Genomic DNA, 27,416 nt, shown 5'->3' on the forward strand with positions numbered 1-27,416 from the left:
TAATGCCAGCTCAGTAAAGGTGAGGGTGTTTTTCTTTAGGAAATATGAGATTAAGTGATTTACACTATATGTCCAAAAGTATGTGGACACCTGTCCATGAGCTTGTTGGACATCAAATTTTTTTTTTACCCCTTTTTCTCCCACTCTTTAGCGCATCCAATTTCTGCCCGTCAATCATCCTCTCACTAATGCTGGTCCCCGCTCCTGATTGAGGAGGACGAGGCTGCTCCACGCCCCCTCCGACACGTGCACAGCAATCGAACATCTTATCACCTACACTTGACGAGCGCAGTGCGGTACAGCGCTGTGCTCGGAGGGCCACACCCCCTACCGCACTCCTTCCCTATCTCCGTGCAGGCGCCACCAACCAGCCAGCAAAGATCGTAATCGCACCAGTCTGAGAGAGAGTCTCCCGGCTTTAATCCCGCCCCTTATCTGAACAACAGGCCACTCAGCCTCAGCTGGCAAGGCAGAGCCGAGATTCGATACGATGTATTCGAGATCTCAGCTCTGGTGAACAGCGTGTGTTTTACCACTGCGCCACCTGAGCGGCTAACTGGACATCAATTTTAAAACCATAGGCATTAATATGGAGCTGAACCCCAAGCTTCCTCTGGCTTGTTGTGGCTGGTACACCCTTCAAACTTTTGGGAAGCTTTTCCACAGCATGTTAGAGTGTACCTGAGAAAATTTACTCAAAAGAACATGTGTCGGACACTAATATTGGATAAAAAGGCCTGGCTTGTGATAAATGTTCCAATTCAAATGTGTTTAGTGGGGTTAAGGTCAGGGCTCTGTGCTGGCCACCGGAGTTCCTTAACACCAAATCTGTTGTCTTTATGGACCCTGCATTGTGCACAGTGACATAGTCATGCTAGAACATGACTTTCCTGAAAAAGGTTAAACAAATAATAACATAATTAATTTTCTAAACCTGTTCACATTGGGTAAGGAGGCTGAAATGCCTGAACTCAGTAATTAAGAGGGGTGTCCAAAACTTTCGGTCATATTGTGCTTTGATGAGAATGCACCAACAATTAAAATGCTACATGACCTCGGTACCGGGGTAAGAAATCATCAGAAATCTGTTGGAAAGAGACTAGTAATCAGTCTTAACTAAAAATTAAACTCACATTGCTGCTGCACTCTTATATGACATGAAATATAATAATTTTTGGATATAAATTTTGTAAGCTGACTGGGACTCACGGTGTGTGCTACACGGTAATGTTTACCTAACTATAATACAAGCTAGCAGCATACGATACGTGTTAAATATTAATTTATATTTGTATTGCTAATATGTGCATGGAATTCTGTGAATTCTAAAATGAAGGGATTTTAACACTGGCATTTAATGTCACTGAACGTTACCTCAATTTGACTCAAATTGTCATTTTTAACTTTTTGCTAGGAGTAGTTTTTGTGTTTTTGGTTCTGAGGCCGAACCACACTCTTGCTTTAAATAAAATTGGCCTGCTGGGAACCTGCTTGCTATTTGTATTTTTACTAGCCAGTTAATATGGGCAGTAGGTTTTTAACAATATACTTGTCTTAAAAAAACTGTCATTAATATAAAATGTTTAGGTCTTCCATGGCTTTCTGATGTTTTTATACGAAATGCAGCTTATTAACTGTGCTGCTAGTCACAGCTAGGGTGGCCACATTCATAGACACAAAAAGGAGGACATTACACCCCCAAAAGGAGGACGTCATACCAGGACCAGGGGGACATGATACTGCAACACACAGAATTAAACCATAACCCATATAACAGAGTTTTTGACCAATTTAAGCAAGAATTCTATAACAAATTACTGTTTTACTCTTCAAATGTTGTGTCTACTTTTGATATTTAAGTCTGTTCCTCGCTGCCTCCAAAAAGTTTACTATTGGCCAGGAATTTGTGGTACTAATTGACTCAAGTAGAGGTGTATGCACAACAGAGCGAGTGGGCGAAATTCAACCACCTAATCACAGACTAGCATTTAGAGGGTGGACCTTCTGTGATTGGCCAGTGGTGGGCGAGCCACGATAGGTAGCACTATAAAACAATGAAATACAAAGCATTTGTTTTGATGTGTACCTGAGCCAATGACAGATAATATTGATCAAAAATGTAACCAGTTCACTCCAAAAGGAGAATTTTTAAGTGTCCGTCCTAGCGTTGCATGGGCGGAGGACTGGCAGCTGAAAAACCAGACGGCTGGCCACCCTAGTCACAGCTGTTGTACTGAAAAAAGGAAAGTAAAGGATTTCAGACCATGTGAACTAAAGCTCAGATGTGACAAGGATTATAAAACAATATTCTTAGTTAACTGATGTAAATATTTAACCCTAAAATTGTCAGGTGATGTACTTAAAATGTCAGAGGATGTACTTCCTTATAAACTTGCTTATTACTTTTTTATTTTACTTGCTGTGGGTTTAAAACTTTACTTGCTAAAATCATTAGGCTGTGCATAATAAAAAAAATAAATGTGATATATTAATAAAAATGATTTGATTATATAAAAAGCTAATGCATTTATGCAGTAAAAATATTTGTCAGAACAATTGTCCAGAAACACAAGAAAACAATTAGATGTGCAAAATAATATAAAATAAAATAATATAGAACTAAAGCATGATCATAATGGATGTAAAGCTGATCACTCCATGCTTTGTTCATGCAGGCCCTGGCAAAAAATTCTTTATTTGCAGACATAGACTGGCTTATTATGTACAGTATACAACGAACGCCTTTATTTGTCATAAATACATATACAGGTGTACAGTACAATGAAATTCTTTCTTTGCATATCCTAGCTTGTTTGGAAGCTGGGGTCAGAGCGCAGGGTCAGCCATTGTATGGCGCCTCTGAAGCAGAGAGGGTTAAGGGCCTTGCTCAAGGGCCCAACAGTGGCTGCATGGCAGAGCTGAGATGTGAACTCTCAACCTTTCAGTTGATGGCCCAAAGCTCTACCCACTAGGCTACCACCGTACTATGAGTACCATCTGATGCTGCTCTGATTCTAATGAATTTTAAATCACTTATTGTCACCTGTTAGAAATGGATGTTGCATAAACGTTCTGCATTCTATAATTAGGCAAGGTATACTGTATACCGATGTAATACTGACATGAAACAAACACATTTTAGGCATGCTCAGATCCCATCCCAGGCATACAGCTGTATCTCCATCTCTCCAGCTGGTTTGAGTGGTCATATAGCAGCAGCCTGCAAAAACGTCGTGGCACTAAATGAGCAGCAGTAAACAGCAGAGACGAGCCAGCATAATTAAGCACAGATAAGACTCTTTACCTTTATTTCCTCATTTATGCAAAAAAATTAAATTCACACTTTCATTTAGTCATTGACTCAGAGAGTGCATTATCTTTTTAGTCTATTTAAGTTTTATTTTTTTAGTGAACTCAGACTGGCATGATCATGAGAAAATGTTACTTCATTCAGCTTTTTGGAGAGTTTATTCAAAGGCTTCCGGTATATTGCAGAACAATGTAGTAGGTTACTTGTATGCATAAATTCAAGTCCTTACATGATTTCAATTACCTACAGTTAGGTTAAGCATTACAGTTTTGGGTTTGGTGTTCAAACCTCCCGATACAACAGTACCTCTGCTTTAAAACCTTTAAATACTCAAAAACTGCTTGTTATATTTTATAATATGTTCCTTAACTGAGCTAAATTATTTTATATACAGCCAGAGACAAAATATGAAACCACTAGTGAAAATGCATCTGTTAATTATTATTGTCTTTTTTTTTAAATAATTTAATACATGAATATTTTTCATTATACAGTAGATAACTGCTGAATCGCATGGCCATATTTCTTAGAGATGAATAATGTTCAGCAAATCAAATCCACCTGAGAGTTGTGTAAGCATATGCTTTGATGGAAGTGGTACAACTTAAGCAGGTCTGACCTTTCGTACAAAGGGAACTGACATGCTCAGTCTTACATTTTTCAGTAGTGCCAAATATGAAGGCATTCTGAAATTCAGTGGTTAAAGTTGTAGCTCAGTGGTTAAATTACTGGACTAGTAATCAGAAGGTTGCCGGTTCAAGGCCCACCACTGCTAAGTTGCCACTGCTGGGCCCCTGAGCAAAGCCCTTAACCCTCAATCGTGTTAAGTCATAATTGTAAGTCGCTTTGTATAAAATCATCTGCTAAATGCCGAAAATGTAAATTCATGTATCCAAAATGTTTATGCTGATTATATAAAAACCTTGTGTTAAATTTTACAAGAATTTTCACTAGTGGTCTCAGACCTTTGGCCCCCACTGTTCACCTTATCACTGATCTACCACTACCACAGTAACTCATCAAAAAGCTGGTATACTATAACAAAACCATGGTAAAAGTCACTAAACTCTTTAGTATGCCCATGTCTATGGAGATTGCATCTTTAAATGCTTAATTTTATACACATGTGAGCAATGATTGTTGTTGCAATAGCTAAACACACTAACTAAAAGGCTGTTCACATACTTTTGGCCATGTAGTAAAATTCTCTAATGTGCATGTTTCATCTCTCAGTCCAAATCAGGTTTGCATGCAAACAAGCAAAAATTAAATTTACAGTTAAGAGGCTACACAGCTGTGCCTTTCATTCCCTGTCCACAGATAGACGAAGCTGTTTCTGTATTTAGTAACCTTGGGCTGACTACAGAAAGACAGACAAATTAGGCATTTTGTCACTGTCCTTTTATAAAAGGGAATTTGTGCCTTTTTCTTTTTTTGTTTGAGTGAGATAAGTATATTTTTGTGTTTAGCACAGTATTTTATCTCTGCCACCAAGGCCTTTCTACACATTACAAACTGTGCAACAACCTGGTGTACACAATAATGCTTTCCAGACAAAAGCTGAACTTTTATGTTACACTCGGATATAAAGATATTGGAGAGAGTTTTATTTATGTTTATGTATGTACAGTTTGCCTTATTTAATTCAAAACTGTCTTAAATATCTTAAGAATGTACGAATTTACTGCTGTGCTATTTTGTGAATGAAGAGAATGAAAATTGTTTATCATTTTTATTTATATGCATGTTTTTTTTACAGTTCATTCTACTTTTTATACGATGCATTAAATGTTCAATACAAATGACACTGATGTCTTGTCATTTTTATTATTTTACACTGGAGACTAATATTACAAAAATAATACAAAAATTTTAACACGTGTTGCTCATGGCACAGTGGTACTCCTCACAGCAAGTCTGGGTTTGATTCCCCAGCCAGGCGACCAGGGTCCTTTCTGTATGGAATTTGTATGTTCTTCCTGTGTTCACGTGGGATTCCTCTGGGTGCTCCGGTTTCCTCCCACAAGTCCAAAGACAAGCAGTCAAGGTAATTGGTGCTAATAAAAACTGCCCTAAGTGTAAGTGTGTGTCCTGTGAAGGACTGAAGATTTGTCCAGGGTGTTTCCTACCTTTTGTAGAAAGAATCAGACCCTGACCAGGATAAAGTGGTGGTAAAACAGACAATTAATAAACCTGTAGCTCACTTGCTAATATTAAATGAACAGCCAACATTAGCACCACCAGTCTAATATGCTGTCAAAACAGCTCTAGCTCTCCAAAACATCTGGTATCTGGTACCAGGACTTTGCAGGCCCCTCAACCTCTGTACTTTGCAAGATGGATTACCCTACAGTGCATTCTGGTACAAGCTCTACGTATAGTAAAATTAAGCACAGCTGCCCAGTTGTCCACATGATCTCTGAGAAAACAGGATTCGTCAGAGTAGTCAACCTTCTTTCATTGCTTCGTGTGCACATTGTAGATGCTTCAACAGCAGACAGGTGGTAAACGTGGGTAATTTGACTGGTCTGCGACTACACAGCCCAATACATTGAAGGGTTCAATGCACTGTGTTGTGACACATTCAAAATGATCTGCAATTTGAGCCACAATAGCTTAGTACTAGATGCCAGAAACTTCATTTACTTTACAGACTGTTTCAGAGACCCTTTAACCAGTGGTTTGGCCTTAACAATTTGTTGATTTATTAAAATCACCAAGTTCTTAATGCTGTCTGTATCTGTTGCATTCAGCTTGTGTAGTAGAACTCCCATAAGCCCAAATTTAATATATCCCTCACTGTGCAATTCAATTCAACTGTTATGAAACAAGCGCTGCTATGCACGTATATATATGTTTACACACTCTTTTAGTATGTCATGGCAGTAAATGTCTGACAGAAGAGTGTTTTTCTACATAGGAAATAAACAGTATGGCTATTGGAAAAAGCAGGAGATGAATCACAATGCTGCGTCCAAAATATACAGCAACAATGTTTATATATCAGGTTGTGTGGAAAGATCACTTATGTCAATGAACCTTGTTAGTGGTTATGATTTATCTGAATTTCAGTATCCTTAAATAAACTCATGAAATAACTAAAATGCAAAAAGAATGTGTTCATGTCTTTCAGTTATTTAGAGCTAATTAGATAGCTGTTTAGCATGTGGCTAATTAATTAAAGCAACCAGGAAAAATGATGTATTAACCTAGTGAACTGACATAATAATATTACCTTGTATGTACTAATTCAACATAATTTTCAGTTCTATGCATCTAGCAAGCCAACCTACCTTTAAATGTAGTCTACACACCATGCACCATGTAGGTGTGATGAATGCGTGTGCTAATTTGGACCCATTCATTTTGAATGAATTTGAAACACACTTTGGTCAGGACTGGGCTTTAATGAGGAATTAAGTTTGTATAAGGAAGAAAGTATTATAAGACTGCTTGAAATACTGTGTGGCAGAGTGAGTGTCCTGTATTTATTTTCTAAGCTTCTAAGTGCCATTTGTGAGAACACGGACAAATCTTATGTTAACAAGCGTATCAGTACATTCCTGCTGGCTCAAAACTCAGGGACTAGTTTTATTCAGTGTTGTAGAATAATGATTAGAGCAATATTTTAAGCCAATGGGTGCATTTCAGCCACCCCAGTAGTTCTGTGTGAAGTGTACTACACAGGGAATTTGGCCATTTTCAGTGAGATTCCAAACTATAGGAAGGGAAAGCATTCAGTTGGAAAGGAATTTTTGACTGTATAGGGAGTGGTGAGCAGTGGCGGCTCCTGCCAAACCTCTCGGGGGGGCAATTGTTGCGATGATGGCTAAGGTGACCCGTTCAATGGGTAAATTAAAGCTTAAATAATTAACATCTTAAGTCATCTGTCAGTTTGCCCTCACAAATAACTTTGAACATGGAGAGAGACCAGCTTTACCATTAATCATAAAATGAAGTAAAGCTTTCACACTAACAATTTAATTCTGTCTTCATCAGATAGCATTTTATTTTAGATGCAGCAGATCCAGAATAAAGATCGGCATCGAGGCTGATGTGCAATGAATAAAGAAGTACAGTTAAACAATTGGGGAGATACAATAAGTGCAATCACAATTCACAATTTAAAAATTACATTACTTACTTATAATTTACCTGTAACTTATATGATTCCCCCCCCCTTTGTAGATACTTGCTTGTGTTTAAATTTGGTCTGGGTGGCCCTTATTCTTAAGTTGCTAATTTATCCTGATTACTACGACTGAATGGCATTTCCCTTAATGACACGATGGAGTTGCTCCGAACTGAGGTAATGGTAGTCATGGTGATGAGATCGCGACACCAGGTTACGTGTGACGCAAGCACGTAAGTGCGAGCCCTCCCGGAACCCATTCAGATTGTATTGCAGCGCCTGCAGTTAGAAAAAAAGAGCCTTAACATGAGAGTCTATGAGAGCAATCTGGGGCAATTTTCAGTCAGACTGAAATCGCCACAAAAGGGACGGTACTGTACGGAACACAACTCGATGCTGATTGGACGATATTCAGAGGCAAGACAGACTCCAGAACAGTCACAGCTGTGATAGAAAAATTTCTTCCCTTTCGCCCTTTGGTGGTGCGTTGCCCGATCGCCCTAAGGAACGAGCCGCCCCTGGTGGTGAGTAACGTTTTTTCAATGTAGAAAGTTGACAAAGTTTAACCATCAACCATCACGTGTCTTGTGGATGAAGACAGCTGGTTCATTATCTAAGAGCAGCAAATGGTCCAAGCAGAATTGTGTCATATTACGTTCAGCAGAATTATGTCCAAAATATTACATTTATTCCCATGTTGCATTCACAATATGATATATGCCTGTGGTTCATTAGTATGCTAGTAACTCCAGAAGGCAAAGGGAATGGTCGAGGATTGCTGTCAACACGACGCTGAGACATTTACATGATGATGATGCAGGGCATTCCGAATTAAAGGATTTAAACAACTGAAGTTCCCTTAGTGTGTAGGGAATTCAAGGGCACTGCATAGGGACCCTAAGGGATAAAGGCCAGCTTATTACCAAGCTGAAACACCATGGAAACCGACCAGGTGTTTAGCACTGTAACGATCTGAATAAGCAGGTCCATAAGCTGGATGAGGGTCTTATAATACGTCACATGAAAATCACCAGAAAACATAAATTTTTTTAACATCTTCCTTTTAATCAGAAAGTCTAAATGTTAGTAAACTGTATTAGAAAATCATTTTTGACCATGCTACAATTCATGTAAACAATTTGTATTAATTTCCCTCAAATTTAAAAATATGTATCAAAATCTTTATTTATGACAAGAATCTTACTAATCATAAAAAATATCTCTCTTGTATTTTATTCCTCTGTAAAAATGGCCGCTCCTCCTCCTGGCCTTGTTACAAAAAGGCTCTGCTTTACAAGAGCTGCTCGGCGAGCATCAGGCATGTAGTAGCGCTCCTTCACCGTCTGAAGAAAAGAAGCCACTTTTTCAGTGGGTACCATGGAAACAGTGCAGCCTCCCCATCCAGCGCCTGTTAACCTGGAGCCCACAGCACCGGCCTGCCTGTGGAGATCACAATGAGACTTTTACTTCCACTCCAATACAACACATGCAGAGTTTCAGCAAATCGACTGTGTGTGCAGTAACATACTGAACTGGACAACTGGACTGAATAACATGAACCTATAGCAGTATATAAATACAAAGAAGCAAAGAAGTGAATCTGTGACTTCCCATTAAAGATTAATAATGCTTACATCTGGTAATTGGATGCTTCCTACTCTTAAGTAGTTTTAGCGGTAAGTATGGGGCATTATTCCCATTAAGTATGGGAACATCTTTCACCATAGGGTGCACCTGGTTCTATTCTATTTTCTCATATCATTATGAATCACTCACTATTCTTAACAGCTGGTATCATGCACCACAAGTTAAAGACATCCTTTAGCTTTCTGCAAACATAAATTCATTAAAGTATCATACTTCACTCAAAGCTCCATATTTCGCTTCTAGAATCAATATGTACATTGGCCTTAAAAAGGGTTTTTAATGGTGATCCTGTGATAAATTCAGGTTATTACGACATATAGACAGGGTCATAGAGGTGTTTATCAAGTGCTTCTTAATAAAGATGTTATTGTGGCTGCAATTTTAAAGCACTTGGTGAACATTCTGTAAAGTAAATTCTATCATCATTTAAGATAGATAGATAGATAGATAGATAGATAGATAGATAGATAGATAGATAGATAGACAGATAGATAGATAGATAGATAGATAGATAGATAGATAGATAGATAGATAGATAGATAGATAGATAGATAGATAGATAGATAGATAGATAGATAGATAGATAGATAGATACTTTATTTATCCCGAAGGAAATTATTGAAGATAAGAGATTCCACTTGGGACCACTATTCCACTTTGCTGATGCCATTTATCTTTGTTTAACATAAATTTGACTGGAAAGTAACAAACTTGAAAAACCTAACCCCAGATCTCAGTGGCGATATCAGCTGGACACGTGTCTACGCAGACATGATTGGCTATGTGTGAGGAATAGTGTAGCCATTGTGAGATGCACTTTAATGTGTGCTTTCTGTTCCTGGTTAAAACAGGGAAGGTTGTTTCAGCAAAGGAAACCAGTGTAAAAACAGAATGAATGTCAAATCAGGGATGCAGACCAGAATGTTCCATTATAGGAAAACCTAAATACGTGAGAAGCAGAAAGAAAAAAGTTAGGTAGGCATGTATGGTCAGGTTTTTTTTCTTTTCTTTTCATCAGTGTTTTTTCTTGATCTGTTTATAAGAGCCTGAAGCAGCCAGATGTTTTCCCCTGAAAATGTATTTTATTGTCAGCTCCTAGAATATAAGGAGAGCTTAATTAAATATCCAAAATATTCTCCCTGACAGAAACTGAAACTGACAAGAAAACCAAACCTTATATTAGTAGTCAAAGTCTGATAACACTAATGCATAGGTGAATCACTTCTAGATGCTAAGCAGATTGAAAATAATGTTCTATTAACTTCCTACTGTTCCTACTTACAGACAAGTGTCCACCAGCTGGTCCAGCTCAGAGCAGCTACACTCATAGAAGTCTCTGCAGCTGGCATGGCTTTGATTCATCAGCTCACCCAGCTTTAACACAGCACCAGAAGGTGGAGAATCACATACAGCCTTGAACTCCAGCACACGAGCAGCTTCACTGTACACATGCCTGGCCCGCAGGTACAGCTTGAAGTGGGTCACTAAGGTAAAAACAAAACAAGAACCTCTCACAGATCTGATAACCGACACTAAATAACTATTCCCATCTTTTCCAAACAAGGTTTGTCTTATTAGAAACCCTGACCGTCCTGTGTGTTGGCACTGAGGATGCTGTCACATAGTTGCTCATTGGTGATTTCCAAAACTTTACAGATTTCTTCTCTGCTGTAGGGCTCAGGATGAAGAACTTCCATCACCAACTCCAGCATCTTCTCCAAACTGAAACCAAGCTCTGTCTGTAGCTGTCCCAGCTTCTGCACAGCAGTCCAATCCAGTCCTCGAACTTTAGCCAGTACCTGTGAGCAGATTAAGCAAAGCTTCAATCAGAGTGTATTGTTTCATGACATAAAGAACATCTAATTTGGCCCAGACTGCAAACTATAGGCAAGTACAGATTAAACTTAACTATCACCACAAACACCAAAAATCTAACTTTTAATACAAAGCAATGTTTTACCTGTAATATCTTGCTGAGTAATGTGCCACCCAGAAAACCTGGTCACAAGACATGACTAGATGCTGTATGGGGTGTCAAACTCATTTTCACAGATTTATTATTTATGTTATAAAATTATAACAAAGACAAAAGGCTAGAGTGATTTGAAAATCTAAAACCTTTTCCCACTACTGAAGAGAGGTTTTAGCTCTCAGTTTTGAGTATCAGTGGTGCTGCCAGTCTAGACATGTACAAAGGTGAAAAGGTAGGATGAAGTTTCCTGCTTCGTGATCAAGGTGCAGGCATGAGTAGTGAAGGAACACAAAGGGTGAAGCATGACTCAGTACCCAGTATGGCTCTCTGTGCAAACTGACAGTTGGCTGGGGAAAAGAAGTGGCCAGTGACTGCTTACGCTAGGAGGGGGCTGGTGCTTGTCTGTGGCCACTCTTGACCAAAGTGGGGGTTATGTAAACACCAGAGAAAATGTAGTGGGAAATTGGCACTGACTACATTTGGAGAAATGTAGCAAAAATGCAAAAACTCACATCCTAAAGAAAACAGATAGAAATACATTGTAAAATGTTCACGTATTCACTGCCTGTTTTTACCACTGCTTTATCCTACTAAGGGTCACAGAGGCCTGATTCCCTGGGTGAAAGGCAGGAAACACTTTGGGAAGGTTGCCAGTTCATCACAGTGCAAACACACACACACACACACACACACACAGGGCAATTTTAGTATCTCCAGTTAACCCGACATGTTTGGACCGTGGGAGCAAACTGGAGCACCCGAAGGAAACCCACAAAGTTACGGGAGAACATGCAAACTCCAGACAGAAAGGACCCGGACCGCTCCACCTGGGAATCAAACCCAGGACCTTCTTGCTGTGAGGTGACAGTGCTACCCACTGAGCCACTGTGCCACCCTGTATAAAGGTTGACTTTTTTTTTCTAATGAAATACCATGCAATGTTATTGATTTCCTCACTTTTGTGGCAAGGCGACATTCCACTACTCGAATGTTGAAGTGAGCTGAAGCTGCTTTGTTCATTTCCACACAGCTGTTAGCGATCACAAAGACAGCTCTGTCTGGCAGCTTTACATCTGTACTTCTCAGAGGATTGAACTCAATCAGCTTGGCCTTAAAAGACAGAACATACAGAATCAGATACATACTTAGAAAGCTACATTTTATAGTCCTAAAACAAATTGGTTTGTAAGAATGTGTAAGAATGAAATACATTACAGTTCCTTCTTCAGCGAGAAATGAGATGGACTGATCCATCCCTCCTCCTTCAGTGCCAATGTAGCGTTCACACTTAGCACATGTCTCAGCTAACACCACCTGGTAAAACATAATCAGGTACAATTTCTAGATGAATTACAGAATGCAGCAAACAACTGTGTATGCATGGTATTTTAAATTAACCCAATCCTAGTGAGTGGTGACAGTAATAAGGAAATTTCTAGAAATGGAATCACTTTGGAAATAGACTGTTGATTGGCTTCCATTGTGACCAGACCAGAGCAGCAAACTAGAGCACTGGAACTGGACAGTCCTGAGCTAGCAGGAATAGTTCCATCCACCAGACATCGAATTCCAGCCAGAGAAGACAAGCTCAGCAACTCCTACAATACACAAATAGACATCATCTTTTAATATTTCACTAGCTTTCACAGTTGTAAAATTAAGTGCTCTCTCTAAGGAAAACCTGTTCTCGCATTCTCACCTGAACACCCTTAACTCCACAAAGGAAATAATAGTACCACTGAGGATTCTCTCTGTCTATGGTAATTTCACTGACTGACACAGTAAAATTCCTGCATGGAGAGACTGTTTGTTAACCCGTGTAACATGGTTCAATGGTGCCATATTCAGGTTATGCTTTGACTTGCCTTAAAACAGGTACACCTACTTATATTTGGGATCAGTGTTGGCCAGTTGGATTATTTGGGAGTTGTTCACGGACACAGCAGCCAGGATATCTTGCTCAATAGCCATAGGAAGGACAGCATAACCACAGTAGTCAATGTGCTCGCCTAAACATCAGAACAAGAGGTGTAATCAAACAGTATAAATTAAATGTCTAGACAGTGATGCATTTGTCTTTTAGTGTAACTTTGGTTGGACCACTTAAGAACATTAAGAGACTTGTCCTGAACACACTCCAGTGTTGTTTTGGCTGCATGCTTTGGGACAGTTTTGTGTGTAAAAGGTGAAATGTTTTATTAAGTTTACATTTTTTGCTGCTTTTAAGAAGCTTCTTATTGAGGTTATGGTGGTCCTGGGAACACTTAAAGCCATCATTAACAGTGATTATTATAAGTGTAGACTGATAGGTAAAATTGGAAATTTTATCCATTCAAAATTAAATCCACAACTCAGTAAAGTGGGCAAAAAGTCAAAGGGTCTGAATACTTTCTGAATCCTCTGTATATAGTATGTTTTTTTTTTATATTGAAGATATTGGTAGCAAAAAATCCACACATCTAGTAGCAATTAATGAGATGAAGCTTCATTAAGTTCTTAGATACAAGGCTATCAATATATCAGCATATTATGTTTGGATAAAGAACAAAAGGGTTGTGCACATCCAAAGAACATCATACTCACAGTAAAAAAATGAAGCAGTAACAGCATTGTGTGCTGCTCGTACAAATTACACATTAGGAAAACATTAAGAGATGATGTACCATGAGATATAAGTCAATAATTTAATCTTGTCGACCAAGAAATAACATTGTGAAGTTTCAACAAGACTGCCCCAAACATAAAGCCTAAATGACATTTTTTATAAGAAAGGTTGAATGATTCCGATTTGAATGCCATAGAAAAGAATTTGGTTAAATACTTGCTTCACCTCACAGCATAGGTAAGACACTAATTACAATACAACTTACCTATCAAATTCACTCTGCCAGGAGCACAAACGTAGAAAAGAGGAAATTCTTCATACTTTCCATGAAATGCTTCTTTCAGTTTCTGAAGTCTGGAAGGGAAATGTTTCCGTTAATTCAGCTCCAAATGATTACACAGATTCATAAAGCCAATAAGCTACGTTTCTTTATTGCTGCTGTACAAACAACAGAACAGCAATTCAGGAGGAATTCGGGAGGAATGGAAACTACTACTAAATGTGTGTGACTTTCAAGCTCTCAGACAACACTACATAAGAAATCATATCTACTGTCATAAATATAGCCAAATGGGCTTAGTAGTACTTTAGAAACTATTGTCAATTAACAAAAGACCGCTGCTGCATCAAAAAAATGCAACGTGAAATCTATTATACAAATAGAAAGCAGTACATCACTTCTATGAAGAAACACCACTGAGTTGTCTGAGCCTGAGCTCATCTCAGATAAACTGAACACTGTGGTTTGTCTTCTGAAAAAAGAACATCAAGTGCCCACAGCATGGGTAACTTGCATATGTGTAAGGTACAATTCATGCAATATTTCAATTTTAAAGAGATGTTCGCTATCAAGGCAATGTTTTTTTGTTTCAACATGACAATGCAAGGCCTTATTCTGCATGTTCTACAACAGTGTGGCTTCATAGACACAGAGCGTGTGCTTGATTGGCCTGCTTGCAGTCCCAATCTGTCTCCTATTGGAAATGTATGGTGTATCATGAAGAAGCGAATCAGTTAACAGAGAATCGTATCAAGCAAGAATGGAGAAATTAGTGTCCTTAGTTCCCAAACCATTAAATAGTTTCGTTAATAGGAAAGGTAATGGAACACAGTGCTAAACATGCCTCTGTCTTAACCTTTATTTTTAAATGTGTGTTGCAGGCATCAAATTACAAATGTGTTTATATTTACAAAATACAATGAAGTTGATCAGTGAACACTGGAAACCTTTTCTTTCTAGTTTTATCAGTTTACTAAAGATTCAAGAGAATTAACAAATCACAGATTCTTGTTTTAGTGTATTTTACAAAGAAATGGGGTTTGTAATTTGCAGTTTATTTGGATGCTGATAAAAAACTAATAAATGAATGCCAAGAGGCGTACCTGTAGGTGTAATACTGCCACCTACCGGTGAAAAGTGACCTACTCTCACTGAGTCAACATATCTTTGTGATTTGTTATGGTTTAACATGGTTAAATATGGTTATGGTTCTAAAAAAACAACAACAAACGTCAATGGGCAGCCATGGTATTTTTAAAAATCTGTTTAAACAGTTGTCATTTTTCTCATTGCCAATTATGTACAGTCAAAGTACAGAAACAGTAAAAATATGTTAAACTTCTGCACATTTTATTAACAGCTACTATTAGAATCAACTAAACTGAAAAATTCAAACAAAATGTCCTAAATGTAAGAAAAATGCAACATTTTACATTGTTCACTATAGTGGAATTGCTCATTTATTTTTCCAAAAAATGTAATTTTACCAGGGGTGTCAAAACATTTGCATAATATTACCAGACAGTAAAACCATCTAGATCAAAGATCACAAGAAAATAACATAATAAACAGTTATAGCTTAACAGAATGCTACCATTCCTCAGGTTATAAAACAACAACAATTTAGGGCCATTGAAATAGTTATTGCCTCAGTGTGGTTGCAGAAGGATTTTTAACTCAAATAGACTTGAAGCCAAGTGATTAAAAACACTGCACAAATTGCTCATTTAGAATGATGGGAGCAAGGTAACCCTAACCCTAACCCCTAACCCACTAAAAAGGCATTAGGAAAGGCCACTGTTAAAGCGACTGTTCCTTTGACTGAGTTGCAGAAGGCAGTGGCTGGAACTAAAGTTGATATTTATTGCATAACCATTTCAAATGTGTTACACCAACAGTACATTGACAAATTAGTTTGTTGTTTAAAAAAGTACTTGGAGTATTCATAACAAGTAACATCATGACTTCTTAGTTAATAGCCTAATGCAGTAGTTAGCAAAGTGGGTGACATGGCACCATGGAGTCATTCGAGTCATATCCATAATTAAACATTAAAAGGAGAAATATACCCCGATCAGCCATAACATTAAAACCACCTCCTTGTTTCTACACTCACTGTCCATTTTATCAGCTCCACTTACCATATATGAGCACTTTGTAGTTCTACAATTACTGACTGTAGTCCATCTGTTTCTCTGCATGCTTTGTTAGCCCCCTTTCATGCTGTTCTTCAATGGTCAGGACCCCCACATGACCACTACATAGCAGGTATTATTTGGGTGGTGGATCATTCTCAGCACTGCAGTGACACTGACATGGTGGTGGTGTGTTAGTGTGTGTTGTGCTGGTATGAGTGGATCAGACACAGAAATGCTGATGGAGTTTTTAAACACCTCACTGTCACTGCTGGAGTGAGAATAGTCCACCAACCAAAGATATCCAGCCAACAGCACCCCTTGGGCAGCGTCCTGTGACCACTGATTAGGTCTAGAAGATGACCAACTTAAACAGCAGCAATAGATGAGTGATCATCTCTGACTTTACATCTACAAGGTGGACCAACTTGGTAGAAGTGTCTAATAGAGTAAACAGGCATTTTAAAACTCCAGCAGCGCAGCTGTGTCTGATCCACTCATACCAGCACAACACACACTAACACACCACCACCATGTCATTGTCACTGCAGTGTTGAGAATAATCCCCCACCTAAATAACACCTGCTCTGTGGTGGTCCTGTGGGGGTCCTGACCATTGAAGAACAGGGTGAAAGCAGGCTAGAAAAACTACAGTCAGTAATTGTAGAACTACAAAGTGCTTCTATATGGTAAGTGGAGCTGATAAAATGGACAGTGAGTGTAGAAACAAGGAGGTGGTTTTAATGTTATGGCTGATCAGTGTACACTTGCTACTAAACATGGGGGTCATTTACAGGGATATACACAGATGCTTTTCAGCATGGACTGGCAATCTGGTCAGGGTTATGACAATACATGACAATACAAAGAGGTTTTACACATCAGCCTGTATCGAAAAGCATCAACTGTTAGAAAGCATACACTGGGAAGAAGATTTTCAGTAGAATTAAGATCCAAAGCTGAATACCAAATCAACAAGAGATGTTTTTAAATGAAGATAATTATGCCCTTGAGTAGCCCTGTAAAAGTTCCAATTTAGATCCTATCGTACATCTGTGGTAAGACCTTCAAGGTCCAACCTGGAAAACGTGATGGAAGGAGAAAAACTGCCTTCATACTACGACATCATACAAACAAGTACTACAAGTTCTAGTACTACACCACAGTTTCTGTTTTGAGCAAATAACCTACAATAAATCAGATCTTTAAACAGATGTCAGAGGCAGCTGATACATGTCATTTCCATTATATGTACATGCACACAATGTCTTTGTGTTTACTGTATGGAATTGCATCATTTAGTTATTCAGCCACAAATAAGATATATCATACCTGTCGTTGGTACTAAGCAGCACTTTGATCTTTGGTGGATTAGCAGCCATTAGGAGTTTATAATATCGTGTAAATTAAAAGCTGCTCTATTCAAAGGGAGCAGCTCATCAGGTGACAATCATACCCGGAATATTACTCCAGCTATACGGAAGAAGTAAAGCTCATTCAAAAAGCACTGGTAGCTACACTTTGTCGGGAGTTTTACCACTGATCTGGGAACGGCTCATTTTTCAAAAAGTAGCGTTTTTGATATGCAACATGGGTGCAGATCTGATCTAGGATCAGTGCAAAGAACGCCTTCTTCTAAACACATGCGCATTAGCGTTCTCACTGTGATTATTTTGAGGCGCGAAGGATTGTGGGAGTGTTTCGGCCCTATTGACCGGTCAAGATGTCTGACATGGAGGATGATTTCATGTGCGATGATGAAGAGGATTATGATCTGGTAACTATCAAGTCGCTTGTGCAGTAATTACATGTGCTGACTCTAGAATTAGTTGTAATAGTGACAGGTTGGAATTGGTTTGCATTAGAAAACTCCGGCTTGCTGTCTTGTTAGCTTGCTATGCTTGTGCTGGCTAGCTCACTGACTGGCCTAGCCTGAGCTAGCTAGCTTATGTTTAGGGGTTCTGAATCATACACAGCGTACTACCGTACTAACTAGTATGATAACATGGTACACTGCATGTGTTTTCCTTACTAGTCTTACATGCTGTCTAGGGTGTAGTATGCGGTTTAGCAGTAAACTAAGCGGAGCTTAATGTTATAGCATAGCTTGTGTGGAATTAGCTTGTCGTTCTGCTTAGGTCCTGAAGTGTAAAATGACCAGGACTTGATACTTTTGAATTATGACTTAAGTTTAGATTATTTTTTAAAAAGAACTCTTACTGTTTAGTTATAAAGTTTAGAATTTACCTTCTGCGGACTTGGCGCTTTCAGGATGTTAAATGTCTGCAGGCTAGTTAGCTCCTTAGCCAGCTAGCTGTCAGTGACTTACTGTCATTCTGGAGTTCTGTATAGTTTATTTAACACCATGTACAATATGAATACAGCGGACTGGAGATTTAGATGTAGCTATGATGTCTGAATCACCTCACTGTCAAATAAACTCGCATAAACATGTATTTGTAGGGCTGAATGACAGCTTTGAAACAACACCATACAAACATCTGCTGCTCAAAAATGTCATCTTCGTGTCACTGTAAATTAGATGCTTGATATGCAGTGGGTTCAGAAAATGTGTGGACTGTGTGTTGGGAAGAGAAGGGATATAATTACCAACGAATATGAGATCCTTTGTTGTGGTCAAGTGCATCATGTTTGCATCAGTTATCTTTGAAATGTATCTGAAACCCAATTGGATTCCACATAGTTTGGGTGTATACAAGGACACACCATTTACACTGTATTGCTAGTACATAACCAAACCACCAAAGTCTAAGAAACTGTCTTTAGGTTGCTGTGATTAATTGTGGCAATGCATAGATCAGGGCAAGTATATGAAACACTATCTCAGACATCGAATCTTCTCAGGACCACAGTGGCCTCAGTCATTCTGAATTAGAAAAAGCATGACAGGACCATGAAGCCTGCTAGAGTTGGCTTTCTGACCAATTTGGGCATGTATGCAAGTAGGTTCTTGGTCAGAGAGTTAAGAGGACACAATGTTCACTCTAGAACAGCGGTCCCCAACCTTTTTTGCACCACGGACCGGTTTCATATAAAATATAATTTCACGGACTGGCGTGGGCAGGAGGATTTAAAATAGAATAACTATACTGCTCACAAATTAGCTTTTTTGCTGCAACGTGATGCTGCTTCCACCTGGGGGTGATATGAGATGATAAACACCCGTGTGTTGGAAATGAAAACAGTGTTTTCATTGCAGATGTAGCGATCTCTTTTTATCTCTTATTTATTTTTTCTGTGCAACTCGGTAATAAATGCCTGGTGGTTGGGGACCACTGCTCTAGAAGATCTCTGCAGTGATGGGAGAACCTGTTGGACATCTCCGCAGCACTTCATAGTTTAAGACAGAAGCCATTGTTGAGTAAAAGGCATTTGACAGCCCACTTGGAGTTTACTAAACAGCATGGAAAGACTCTGGCAACATAAGTAAAAGATTATCTGGTCTGATGAGACAAAAATGGATGTATTTGAGCAAAACAGCAAGCACTAAGTCTGGTAAAAAGCAGACACTTCATTGTTTGACAATTGTTGTTATTATGAAACTTGGTGGTGGCAACATCATGGTATGGAAGTGAAGTGGCAGCACGGGAAAGGAGTCTGGTTAGGATTGAGGGACAGATGAATGCAGCCAAGTACAGGAACGTTGTTGAAGACTTAAAGCATACGGCAAAAACAACATTGAAGCTGCTTCGGAGCAAGTCTCTGAATGTTATGTTGCCAAACCAAAGCAGCACACTTCATTTAATGTTTGTAAAGAAATCACAGATCCATTATCACTTTGTCAATATAGGTAAAAATAGCAATGATATCCATTCATGTAGGATAGTTTAAGTTCTAGATTAAGCTCTCTGTGTGTGGTGCATTACTACATGCATAATACAACAAAGACTCCAGTCTGTTGCAAAGCTGAAGTGTTATATCAAGTAAGAAAGGAAAAAATTTGAATTACAACAACTGGTGATCTTAGATACCAACCTATTATGTTTCAATTAATCTTTATCAACTGCTTTGCACTGGTCAGAGTTGTGGAGGGTCTGGTTCCACCAGGAAACACTGGGTGCAAGACAGAAGTACCCTGGACAGAGTGCCAATCCATTGCAAGGCTACAGCCATACCCACCTCAGACATAACCAATTATGTCTGTTTAGATAAATGAGGTCTGGATTCAGTGGTAAAAAGCTAGCCTACAAGATCTCTTTGCCACCCGAGTACCCAGCCTGTTACAGACCATTGTTAACAGGCAATGCCATTGGAAAAAGCTGATGTTACATATATATGATTAACACATCCTTACCAGGCTTGCCAACTATTTTAAACTTGTATCTTTCTTTCCTTGCATCCACCATGCATTTCTTAAGCTCTGTGAACTCCAGCTAACACATTTATTTTTTTATCTTTTCTAATTGTAGGAATACTCAGAGGACAGTAACTCTGAGCCAAATGTTGACTTGGAAAATCAGTACTATAATTCCAAAGCTCTAAAGGAAGATGATCCCAAAGCAGCTTTAAGCAGCTTTCAAAAGGTAAAGCAGTACCACATTAACTGTGTTCCATCTTTATAAAGCTTGCTATAATTTGACATAACACTTGTTTTCTGGTCTTCAGGTGCTGGAACTTGAGGGTGAGAAAGGAGAATGGGGTTTCAAAGCACTAAAACAGATGATAAAAATTAATTTTAAGCTGGTATGTAAAATATAATTTTTTTCGGTGTAATGTTACATTAATCATTGAGTTTATCCCCGTTTTGCTATATATATATTTTTTTTTCTTCAGACAAACTTCCCTGAAATGATGAACCGTTACAAACAACTCTTGACCTATATAAGAAGTGCTGTCACAAGGAACTACTCTGAGAAATCCATTAACTCCATTTTAGATTACATCTCAACATCAAAACAGGTATTCTTTCTAGGAAACAATTCTTTATTACACTCAGATATGCTTATCTTTTATAAACATTGGTGAAGAAAGCATGTTTTCCTTTTTTCCTCTATTGTTTCCTGTTTATAGATGGACTTGCTTCAAGAATTTTATGAGACTACGCTAGACGCTTTAAAGGATGCCAAAAACGACAGACTGTGGTTTAAAACCAACACAAAGGTCTGTTGATTTCTCAACCACATTAAATTGTGAACAATTATACAGGGGTATAAAAAAAAGTATTCAGGCATTTAGTTTTGGTTATTTAATATACCTTCAGTATATACAGGGGTTGGACAAAATAACTGAAACACCTGTCATTTTAGTGTGGGAGGTTTCATGGCTAAATTGGACCAGTCTGGTGGCCAATCTTCATTAATTGCACATTGTACCAGTAAGAGCAGAGTGTGAAGGTTCAATTAGCAGGGTAAGAGCACAGTTTTGCTCAAAATATTGCAATGCACACAACATTATGGGTGACATACCAGAGTTCAAAAGAGGACAAATTGTTGGTGCACGTCTTGCTGGCGCATCTGTGACCAAGACAGCAAGTTTTTGTGATGTATCAAGAGCCACGGTATCCAGGGTAATGTCAGCATACCACCAAGAAGGACAAACCACATCCAACAGGATTAACTGTGGACACAAGAGGAAGCTGTCTGAAAGGGATGTTCGGGTGCTAACCCGGATTGTATCCAAAAAACATAAAACCACGGCTGCCCAAATCACGGCAGAATTAAATGTGCACCTCAACTCTCCTGTTTCCACCAGAACTGTCCGTCGGGAGCTCCACAGGGTCAATATACACGGCCGGGCTGCTATAGCCAAACCTTTGGTCACTCGTGCCGATGCCAAACGTCGGTTTCAATGGTGCAAGGAGCGCAAATCTTGGGCTGTGGACAATGTGAAACATGTATTGTTCTCTGATGAGTCCACCTTTACTGTTTTCCCCACATCCGGGAGAGTTACGGTGTGGAGAAGCCCCAAAGAAGCGTACCACCCAGACTGTTGCATGCCCAGAGTGAAGCATGGGGGTGGATCAGTGATGGTTTGGGCTGCCATATCATGGCATTCCCTTGGCCCAATACTTGTGCTAGATGGGCGCGTCACTGCCAAGGACTACCGAACCATTCTGGAGGACCATGTGCATCCAATGGCGGTGCCGTGTATCAGGATGACAATGCACCAATACACACAGCAAGACTGGTGAAAGATTGGTTTGATGAACATGAAAGTGAAGTTGAACATCTCCCATGGCCTGCACAGTCACCAGATCTAAATATTATTGAGCCACTTTGGGGTGTTTTGGAGAAGCGAGTCAGGAAACGTTTTCCTCCACCAGCATCACGTAGTGACCTGGCCACTATCCTGCAAGAAGAATGGCTTAAAATCCCTCTGACCACTGTGCAGGACTTGTATATGTCATTTCCAAGACGAATTGACGCTGTATTGGCCGCAAAAGGAGGCCCTACACCATACTAATAAATTATTGTGGTCTAAAACCAGGTGTTTCAGTTATTTTGTCCAACTTCTGTATATTCATGTTAAAATGTACACATATTGTATGTTATACCTCACTCACTCACTTTCTTAACCTCTTATCCAATTAGGGTCACGGGGGGTGCTGGAGCCTATCACAGCTTTTCAATGGGCACAAGGCACACAGTAATACTCTGGACGGGGCGCCAGTCCATCGCAGGGCAGACACACATACACACACACCCATTCACCTATATGGCAATTCAGTGTCTCCAATCAACCTGACTGCATGTTTTTGGACTGTGTGAGGAAACCGGAGCTCCCGGAGGAAACCCAAACAGACACGGGGAGAACATGCAAACTCCACACAGAAAGGACCCGGACCGCCCCTCCTGGGGAGCGAACTCGGGACCTTCTTGCTGTGAGGCGACAGTGCTACCAACCGTGACGTTATACCTAACAAAGCATAACAAAGAAATGTAAACAAATACAATTGTTGGGAAAAGAGCGAGCATTCAGACACTACATTAAACTAAATAAAACTTTATTAAATGTTAATTGCATCTGGGTTTATCATAATAAATGATGCATTATGGTGAAGGTAAAGTAGCTTAATTAAGTTTATTAAGTTAATTAAGTTATCAAATAAAACTTTATATTAAAACTACATAATATAATTAATGTGTAGAAACGGGAATTCTCTAACAAGCTCATGGTAAGGTTACAGCATGCTGTTGGCATATAAAAACAATAGCTTTGTTTATATTAGCTGCTTTGTTTGCATTTGAGGCCAAAAATATATATGTCAAAATTAATGGTTAGAAATTTAAAATAATTCAATTTGTGATTTCTTACTGATATTAAAGCTCAAGGTAATTGATTCTAAAAATCTGTATAACATCACCATGCTTATTTGTTCACTATCAATATTCAGTGTCTGATTTTTGCCATCTTACTAGGCTGCAGCGGCTGCTGCATTTCCAGAAAAGAAAGAACTAAATTCTAAACTTGGATGCTTTATTTATTACAGTTGGGGAAGTTGTATCTGGAGAGAGAGGAGTATGGAAAACTGCAGAAAATTCTCAGGCAGTTGCACCAGTCATGTCAGGTAAAACACCAGGGATGCTAAAATGTTTGAACTTACCGAATTAAAAACTGCATGTTCATTGCCACTCAATTTCATTTGTATAGACAGATGATGGGGAAGATGACCTCAAGAAAGGCACACAGCTGTTGGAGATTTATGCTTTAGAAATCCAGATGTACACAGCCCAAAAGAACAACAAGAAACTCAAAGCCCTTTATGAGCAGTCTTTACACATCAAGTCAGCAATCCCACATCCACTCATCATGGGGGTCATCAGAGGTATTTCTTTGCTATATCTACTACCGATGTACACCGATCAGGCATAACATAATGCCACCTTCCTAATATTGTGTTGGTCCCCTTTTTGGGCCAGCCTTCGCTCCCCACGTGCATCAGTAAGGCTTGGCCGCACTTTCGGCCATGACCCTGTCGCCGCTTTACCACTGTTTTTTCCTTAGACCACTTTTGATAGATACTGACCACTGAACACCCCACAAGAGCTGCAGTTATGGAGATGCTCTGACCCAGTCATCTAGCCATCACAATTTGGCCCTTGTCAAACTCGCTTAAATTCTTATGCTTGCCCATTTTTCCTGCTTCTAACACATCAACTTTGAGGATAAAATGTTCACTTGCTGCCTAATATATCCCACCCACTAACAGGTGCCGTGATGAAGAGATAATCAGTGTTATTCACTTCACCTGTCAGTGGTCATAATGTTATGCCTGGTCGGTGTACATGTTTCTTTACATCTGATGTATAAGTAAATAACAGCATACATCTTTGGATTGTGTTGGTCTAGAATGCGGTGGAAAAATGCACTTACGTGAGGGAGAGTTTGAAAAGGCGCACACAGATTTCTTTGAGGCGTTTAAAAATTATGACGAATCTGGAAGTCCTAGAAGAACTACCTGTTTAAAGTACTTGGTCCTGGCCAACATGCTGATGAAGTCAGGAATAAACCCATTTGATTCCCAAGAGGTAATACAAAACATTATTTGACAGTGTTTTGTTGTCAATTTATTATTTGCCTGAGTTAACTTGTTTTTTAAAATGTTTCTCAATTGCTAGGCAAAACCCTACAAAAATGATCCAGAAATTCTAGCGATGACGAACTTGGTAAGGTAAGGAACAATTAAAACACACCTACAATAGACCTACATAATAAATGTATTATTCTAAAGTTGGTTTGGTCTAAGATTTTAAAGTACTTAACACTGTTTTTGTTTTGTTATAAATAGTGCTTACCAGAACAATGACATCACAGAGTTTGAGAAAATCTTGAAGACGAATCACAGTAACATAATGGATGACCCCTTCATCAGGGAACATATCGAAGGTTAGCCTGACCAGCAGTTACTATAAATGTAAAGGTTAAAATATTGCCCAAGTATTCACCCCCTTTTTCTGAAGTTTTGTAATGTTACAACCTGAAATAAAATTGGATTTTGTCTTTATTAGATTGGTATTTTCCATTTGTGCTAAAATTAATCTCTGGTGAAACAAGTTGCATACAGAAGTAACATAAGTTACTGTGTACACCAAGACCAATGTTTGTTTATTAATCTGGATTTAATGTCATGTTTTACACTTTAGTTGCATTTGTGACAGGAAGAGAAGTTACAGGGCAATTGCCATGGGCAATTTTATATCTCCAATTTAGCTGAGGGCGGCATGGGCGTTCAGTGGGTAGCATTGGCGCCTCATAGCAAGAAGATCCTAGGTTTGATTCCTGGTTGGAGTGGTCCGGGTCCTTTCTGTGTGGAGATCGCATGTTCTCCCTGTGTCTGCATGGGTATCCTCTGGGAGCTCTGGTTTCCTCCCACAGTCCATAGACATGCAAGTGAGGTGAATTAGAGATACAAAATTGTCCATGACTCTGTTTGAACTGATGAATCTTGTGTAACCAGTAATTACCTGTTCTGTCATGAATGTAACCAAAGTGTGAAAAACATGTGGGAGAAAAGAAACTGGAGCTCCTAGAGGGAACAAGCAGAACAAGCAGACTTCACATAGAAATGGCCCAGACTGCTCTACCTGGGATTCAAAGCCAGGACCTTTTTGCTGTGAGGCGACAGTGCTACCCACTGAGAAACAATGCTTTTCCCATAGAAATACATTTTCTCCATTCCTTCACCAAGATCGATTTCTCTTTGTGTAGCTCATATCATTACAGCTTGAGTTTTTTTATGATTATTTTGGGGTGGCGTGAAATGGTGTCTTAGTATCTTTCAGATCACGTAGGGACATGTGAACATAGGGACTGTCTGAACCAGAGATGGTTGTAACACTATATAAAGGGTGTGAATATTTATGTAGAACAATGTTTAGTCTTCAGAGGAGCATATGGGATTAAAATGACCCCTTTTTTTGTCTTTTAGAGCTGTTACGAAACATAAGGACGCAAGTGCTAATTAAATTAATTAAGCCTTATACTAGAATACACATACCTTTCATCTCAAAGGTAACATTTTCCTTACAAAATTTTGTAGTATTATATTATTACATTTTAAGTTGTAATCAGCATTTATGAGTCTGTTACCCTGGTGTCTATGTTTCTGCAGGAACTAAACATTGATGTTGTGGATGTAGAAAGTTTGCTTGTGCAGTGTATATTGGACAAGTAAGTTGTCTTGTTTTTCATACACTAATAAACTACAACAAGGTAGTAAGGACAAGTTTCTCACTTGTAGAAAAGAAAGCCAGCAAACTGTTGTGTGAATAATTAAGTTAACAAACTGTACAAGGTTACATGTTTATTCTAACTTGTGTTGTATGATTAACTGTTTTAGCACGATCAATGGCCGGATCGACCAGGTTAACCAGCTATTGGAACTCGATCACCAGAAAAGAGGAGGTGCTCGATACACATCATTAGATAAATGGACCAATCAGCTGAATTCACTCAACCAGGCCATTGTCAGTAAACTGGCTTGATTAGCTGCTCAAGATCCCTAAACCAGTTCATTCTCCAGACAGCCAGATGGATCCGAAAGGGCTGTCAGTGACACAAACTTCCTTCAGGTCTTCTAGCCCCTAATCGCTGAGTGACATGAAGTGTGTGCTTAAACTGGCTAATTTGTGTTATGCGGCTGCAGATACTTAAACCCCAACAGCTTTGTACATCCCAACAAAACAGAAATGCCCAATGGAAATCTACTGTTGTGAACCTATTGAAGTCTACTGCTCTTTAGACTATGATGGAGTCACCTTGGAAAATATTTTAATCACTTGTCTTGACATTTGGTTATGGCGAAAGGTATACATTTTACCTTTTTTTAGAGGTGTGGTAATACTCAGTAATAAACTGAAAATGTTTATCTGATGCACTTTGTCAGAGCATGTTTTGTTGTTTAGAGCACTCTGAAAGGTTTAGGTAGATTCACTGCCGCATCTGTGAACAAGGTAGTTATTACTTAAATTTCTTTACTTCTCACTAACAGTATTGGGTGGTTTTAGAAGAAAAAAAACTGTGTTTTCCAGTGTGGTTGAAAGCATGACAATAAGTGCAAATTGTTTTCACAGTTATATTGATCTTAAAGCTACATTGCATTTGGTAATTTCACACTTGATCATATCACATATGCTCTGTAAACCTTTATTACATATTTCAAAAACAATAATAAAGGATGCCTTTGTTGCTTAAAAGTAATTGAATTGTTTCATATAGAAACAAGACTGAAATGGGAAAGACAATAGCATTGATGTATTTCCTTATATTTGGGAATGATGGAAGCCTATGACAAAAAGATTTTTAAATTAGATATCAAGATATTTTACATTCACATTTAGCAGACACTTTTATCCAAAGCGGCTTACAGTTGTGA

At 38.9% G+C, this 27,416-nt stretch overlaps 2 protein-coding genes across 2 annotated transcripts; one reads left to right on the plus strand and one right to left on the minus strand.

Moving 5' to 3' along the window:
• Window positions 1–8,504: 8,504 nt before the first annotated feature.
• galk2 (galactokinase 2) lies at window positions 8,505–17,547 on the minus strand. Its single transcript, XM_062992029.1, has 10 exons — window positions 17,414–17,547; window positions 13,932–14,020; window positions 12,947–13,070; window positions 12,761–12,851; window positions 12,513–12,659; window positions 12,277–12,375; window positions 12,019–12,171; window positions 10,678–10,888; window positions 10,372–10,573; window positions 8,505–8,882 (listed from the first exon to the last, which is right to left on the minus strand). The coding sequence occupies exons 1-10, from the start codon at window positions 17,461–17,463 to the stop codon at window positions 8,675–8,677; spliced, it is 1,374 nt and encodes a 457-aa protein (XP_062848099.1). The 5' UTR covers window positions 17,464–17,547; the 3' UTR covers window positions 8,505–8,674.
• A 234-nt stretch (window positions 17,548–17,781) lies between these two features.
• On the plus strand, window positions 17,782–27,241 carry cops2 (COP9 signalosome subunit 2). The gene is made up of 13 exons (XM_062992039.1): window positions 17,782–17,858; window positions 20,512–20,625; window positions 20,708–20,785; window positions 20,876–21,001; window positions 21,113–21,202; window positions 23,532–23,609; window positions 23,693–23,867; window positions 24,392–24,570; window positions 24,661–24,713; window positions 24,831–24,928; window positions 25,971–26,053; window positions 26,154–26,212; window positions 26,382–27,241. The coding sequence occupies exons 1-13, from the start codon at window positions 17,805–17,807 to the stop codon at window positions 26,524–26,526; spliced, it is 1,332 nt and encodes a 443-aa protein (XP_062848109.1). The 5' UTR covers window positions 17,782–17,804; the 3' UTR covers window positions 26,527–27,241.
• Window positions 27,242–27,416: the final 175 nt, after the last annotated feature.

Source organism: Trichomycterus rosablanca, chromosome 1 (assembly GCF_030014385.1).
Source record: "Trichomycterus rosablanca isolate fTriRos1 chromosome 1, fTriRos1.hap1, whole genome shotgun sequence".
In the NCBI taxonomy this organism is placed as follows: domain Eukaryota; kingdom Metazoa; phylum Chordata; class Actinopteri; order Siluriformes; family Trichomycteridae; genus Trichomycterus; species Trichomycterus rosablanca.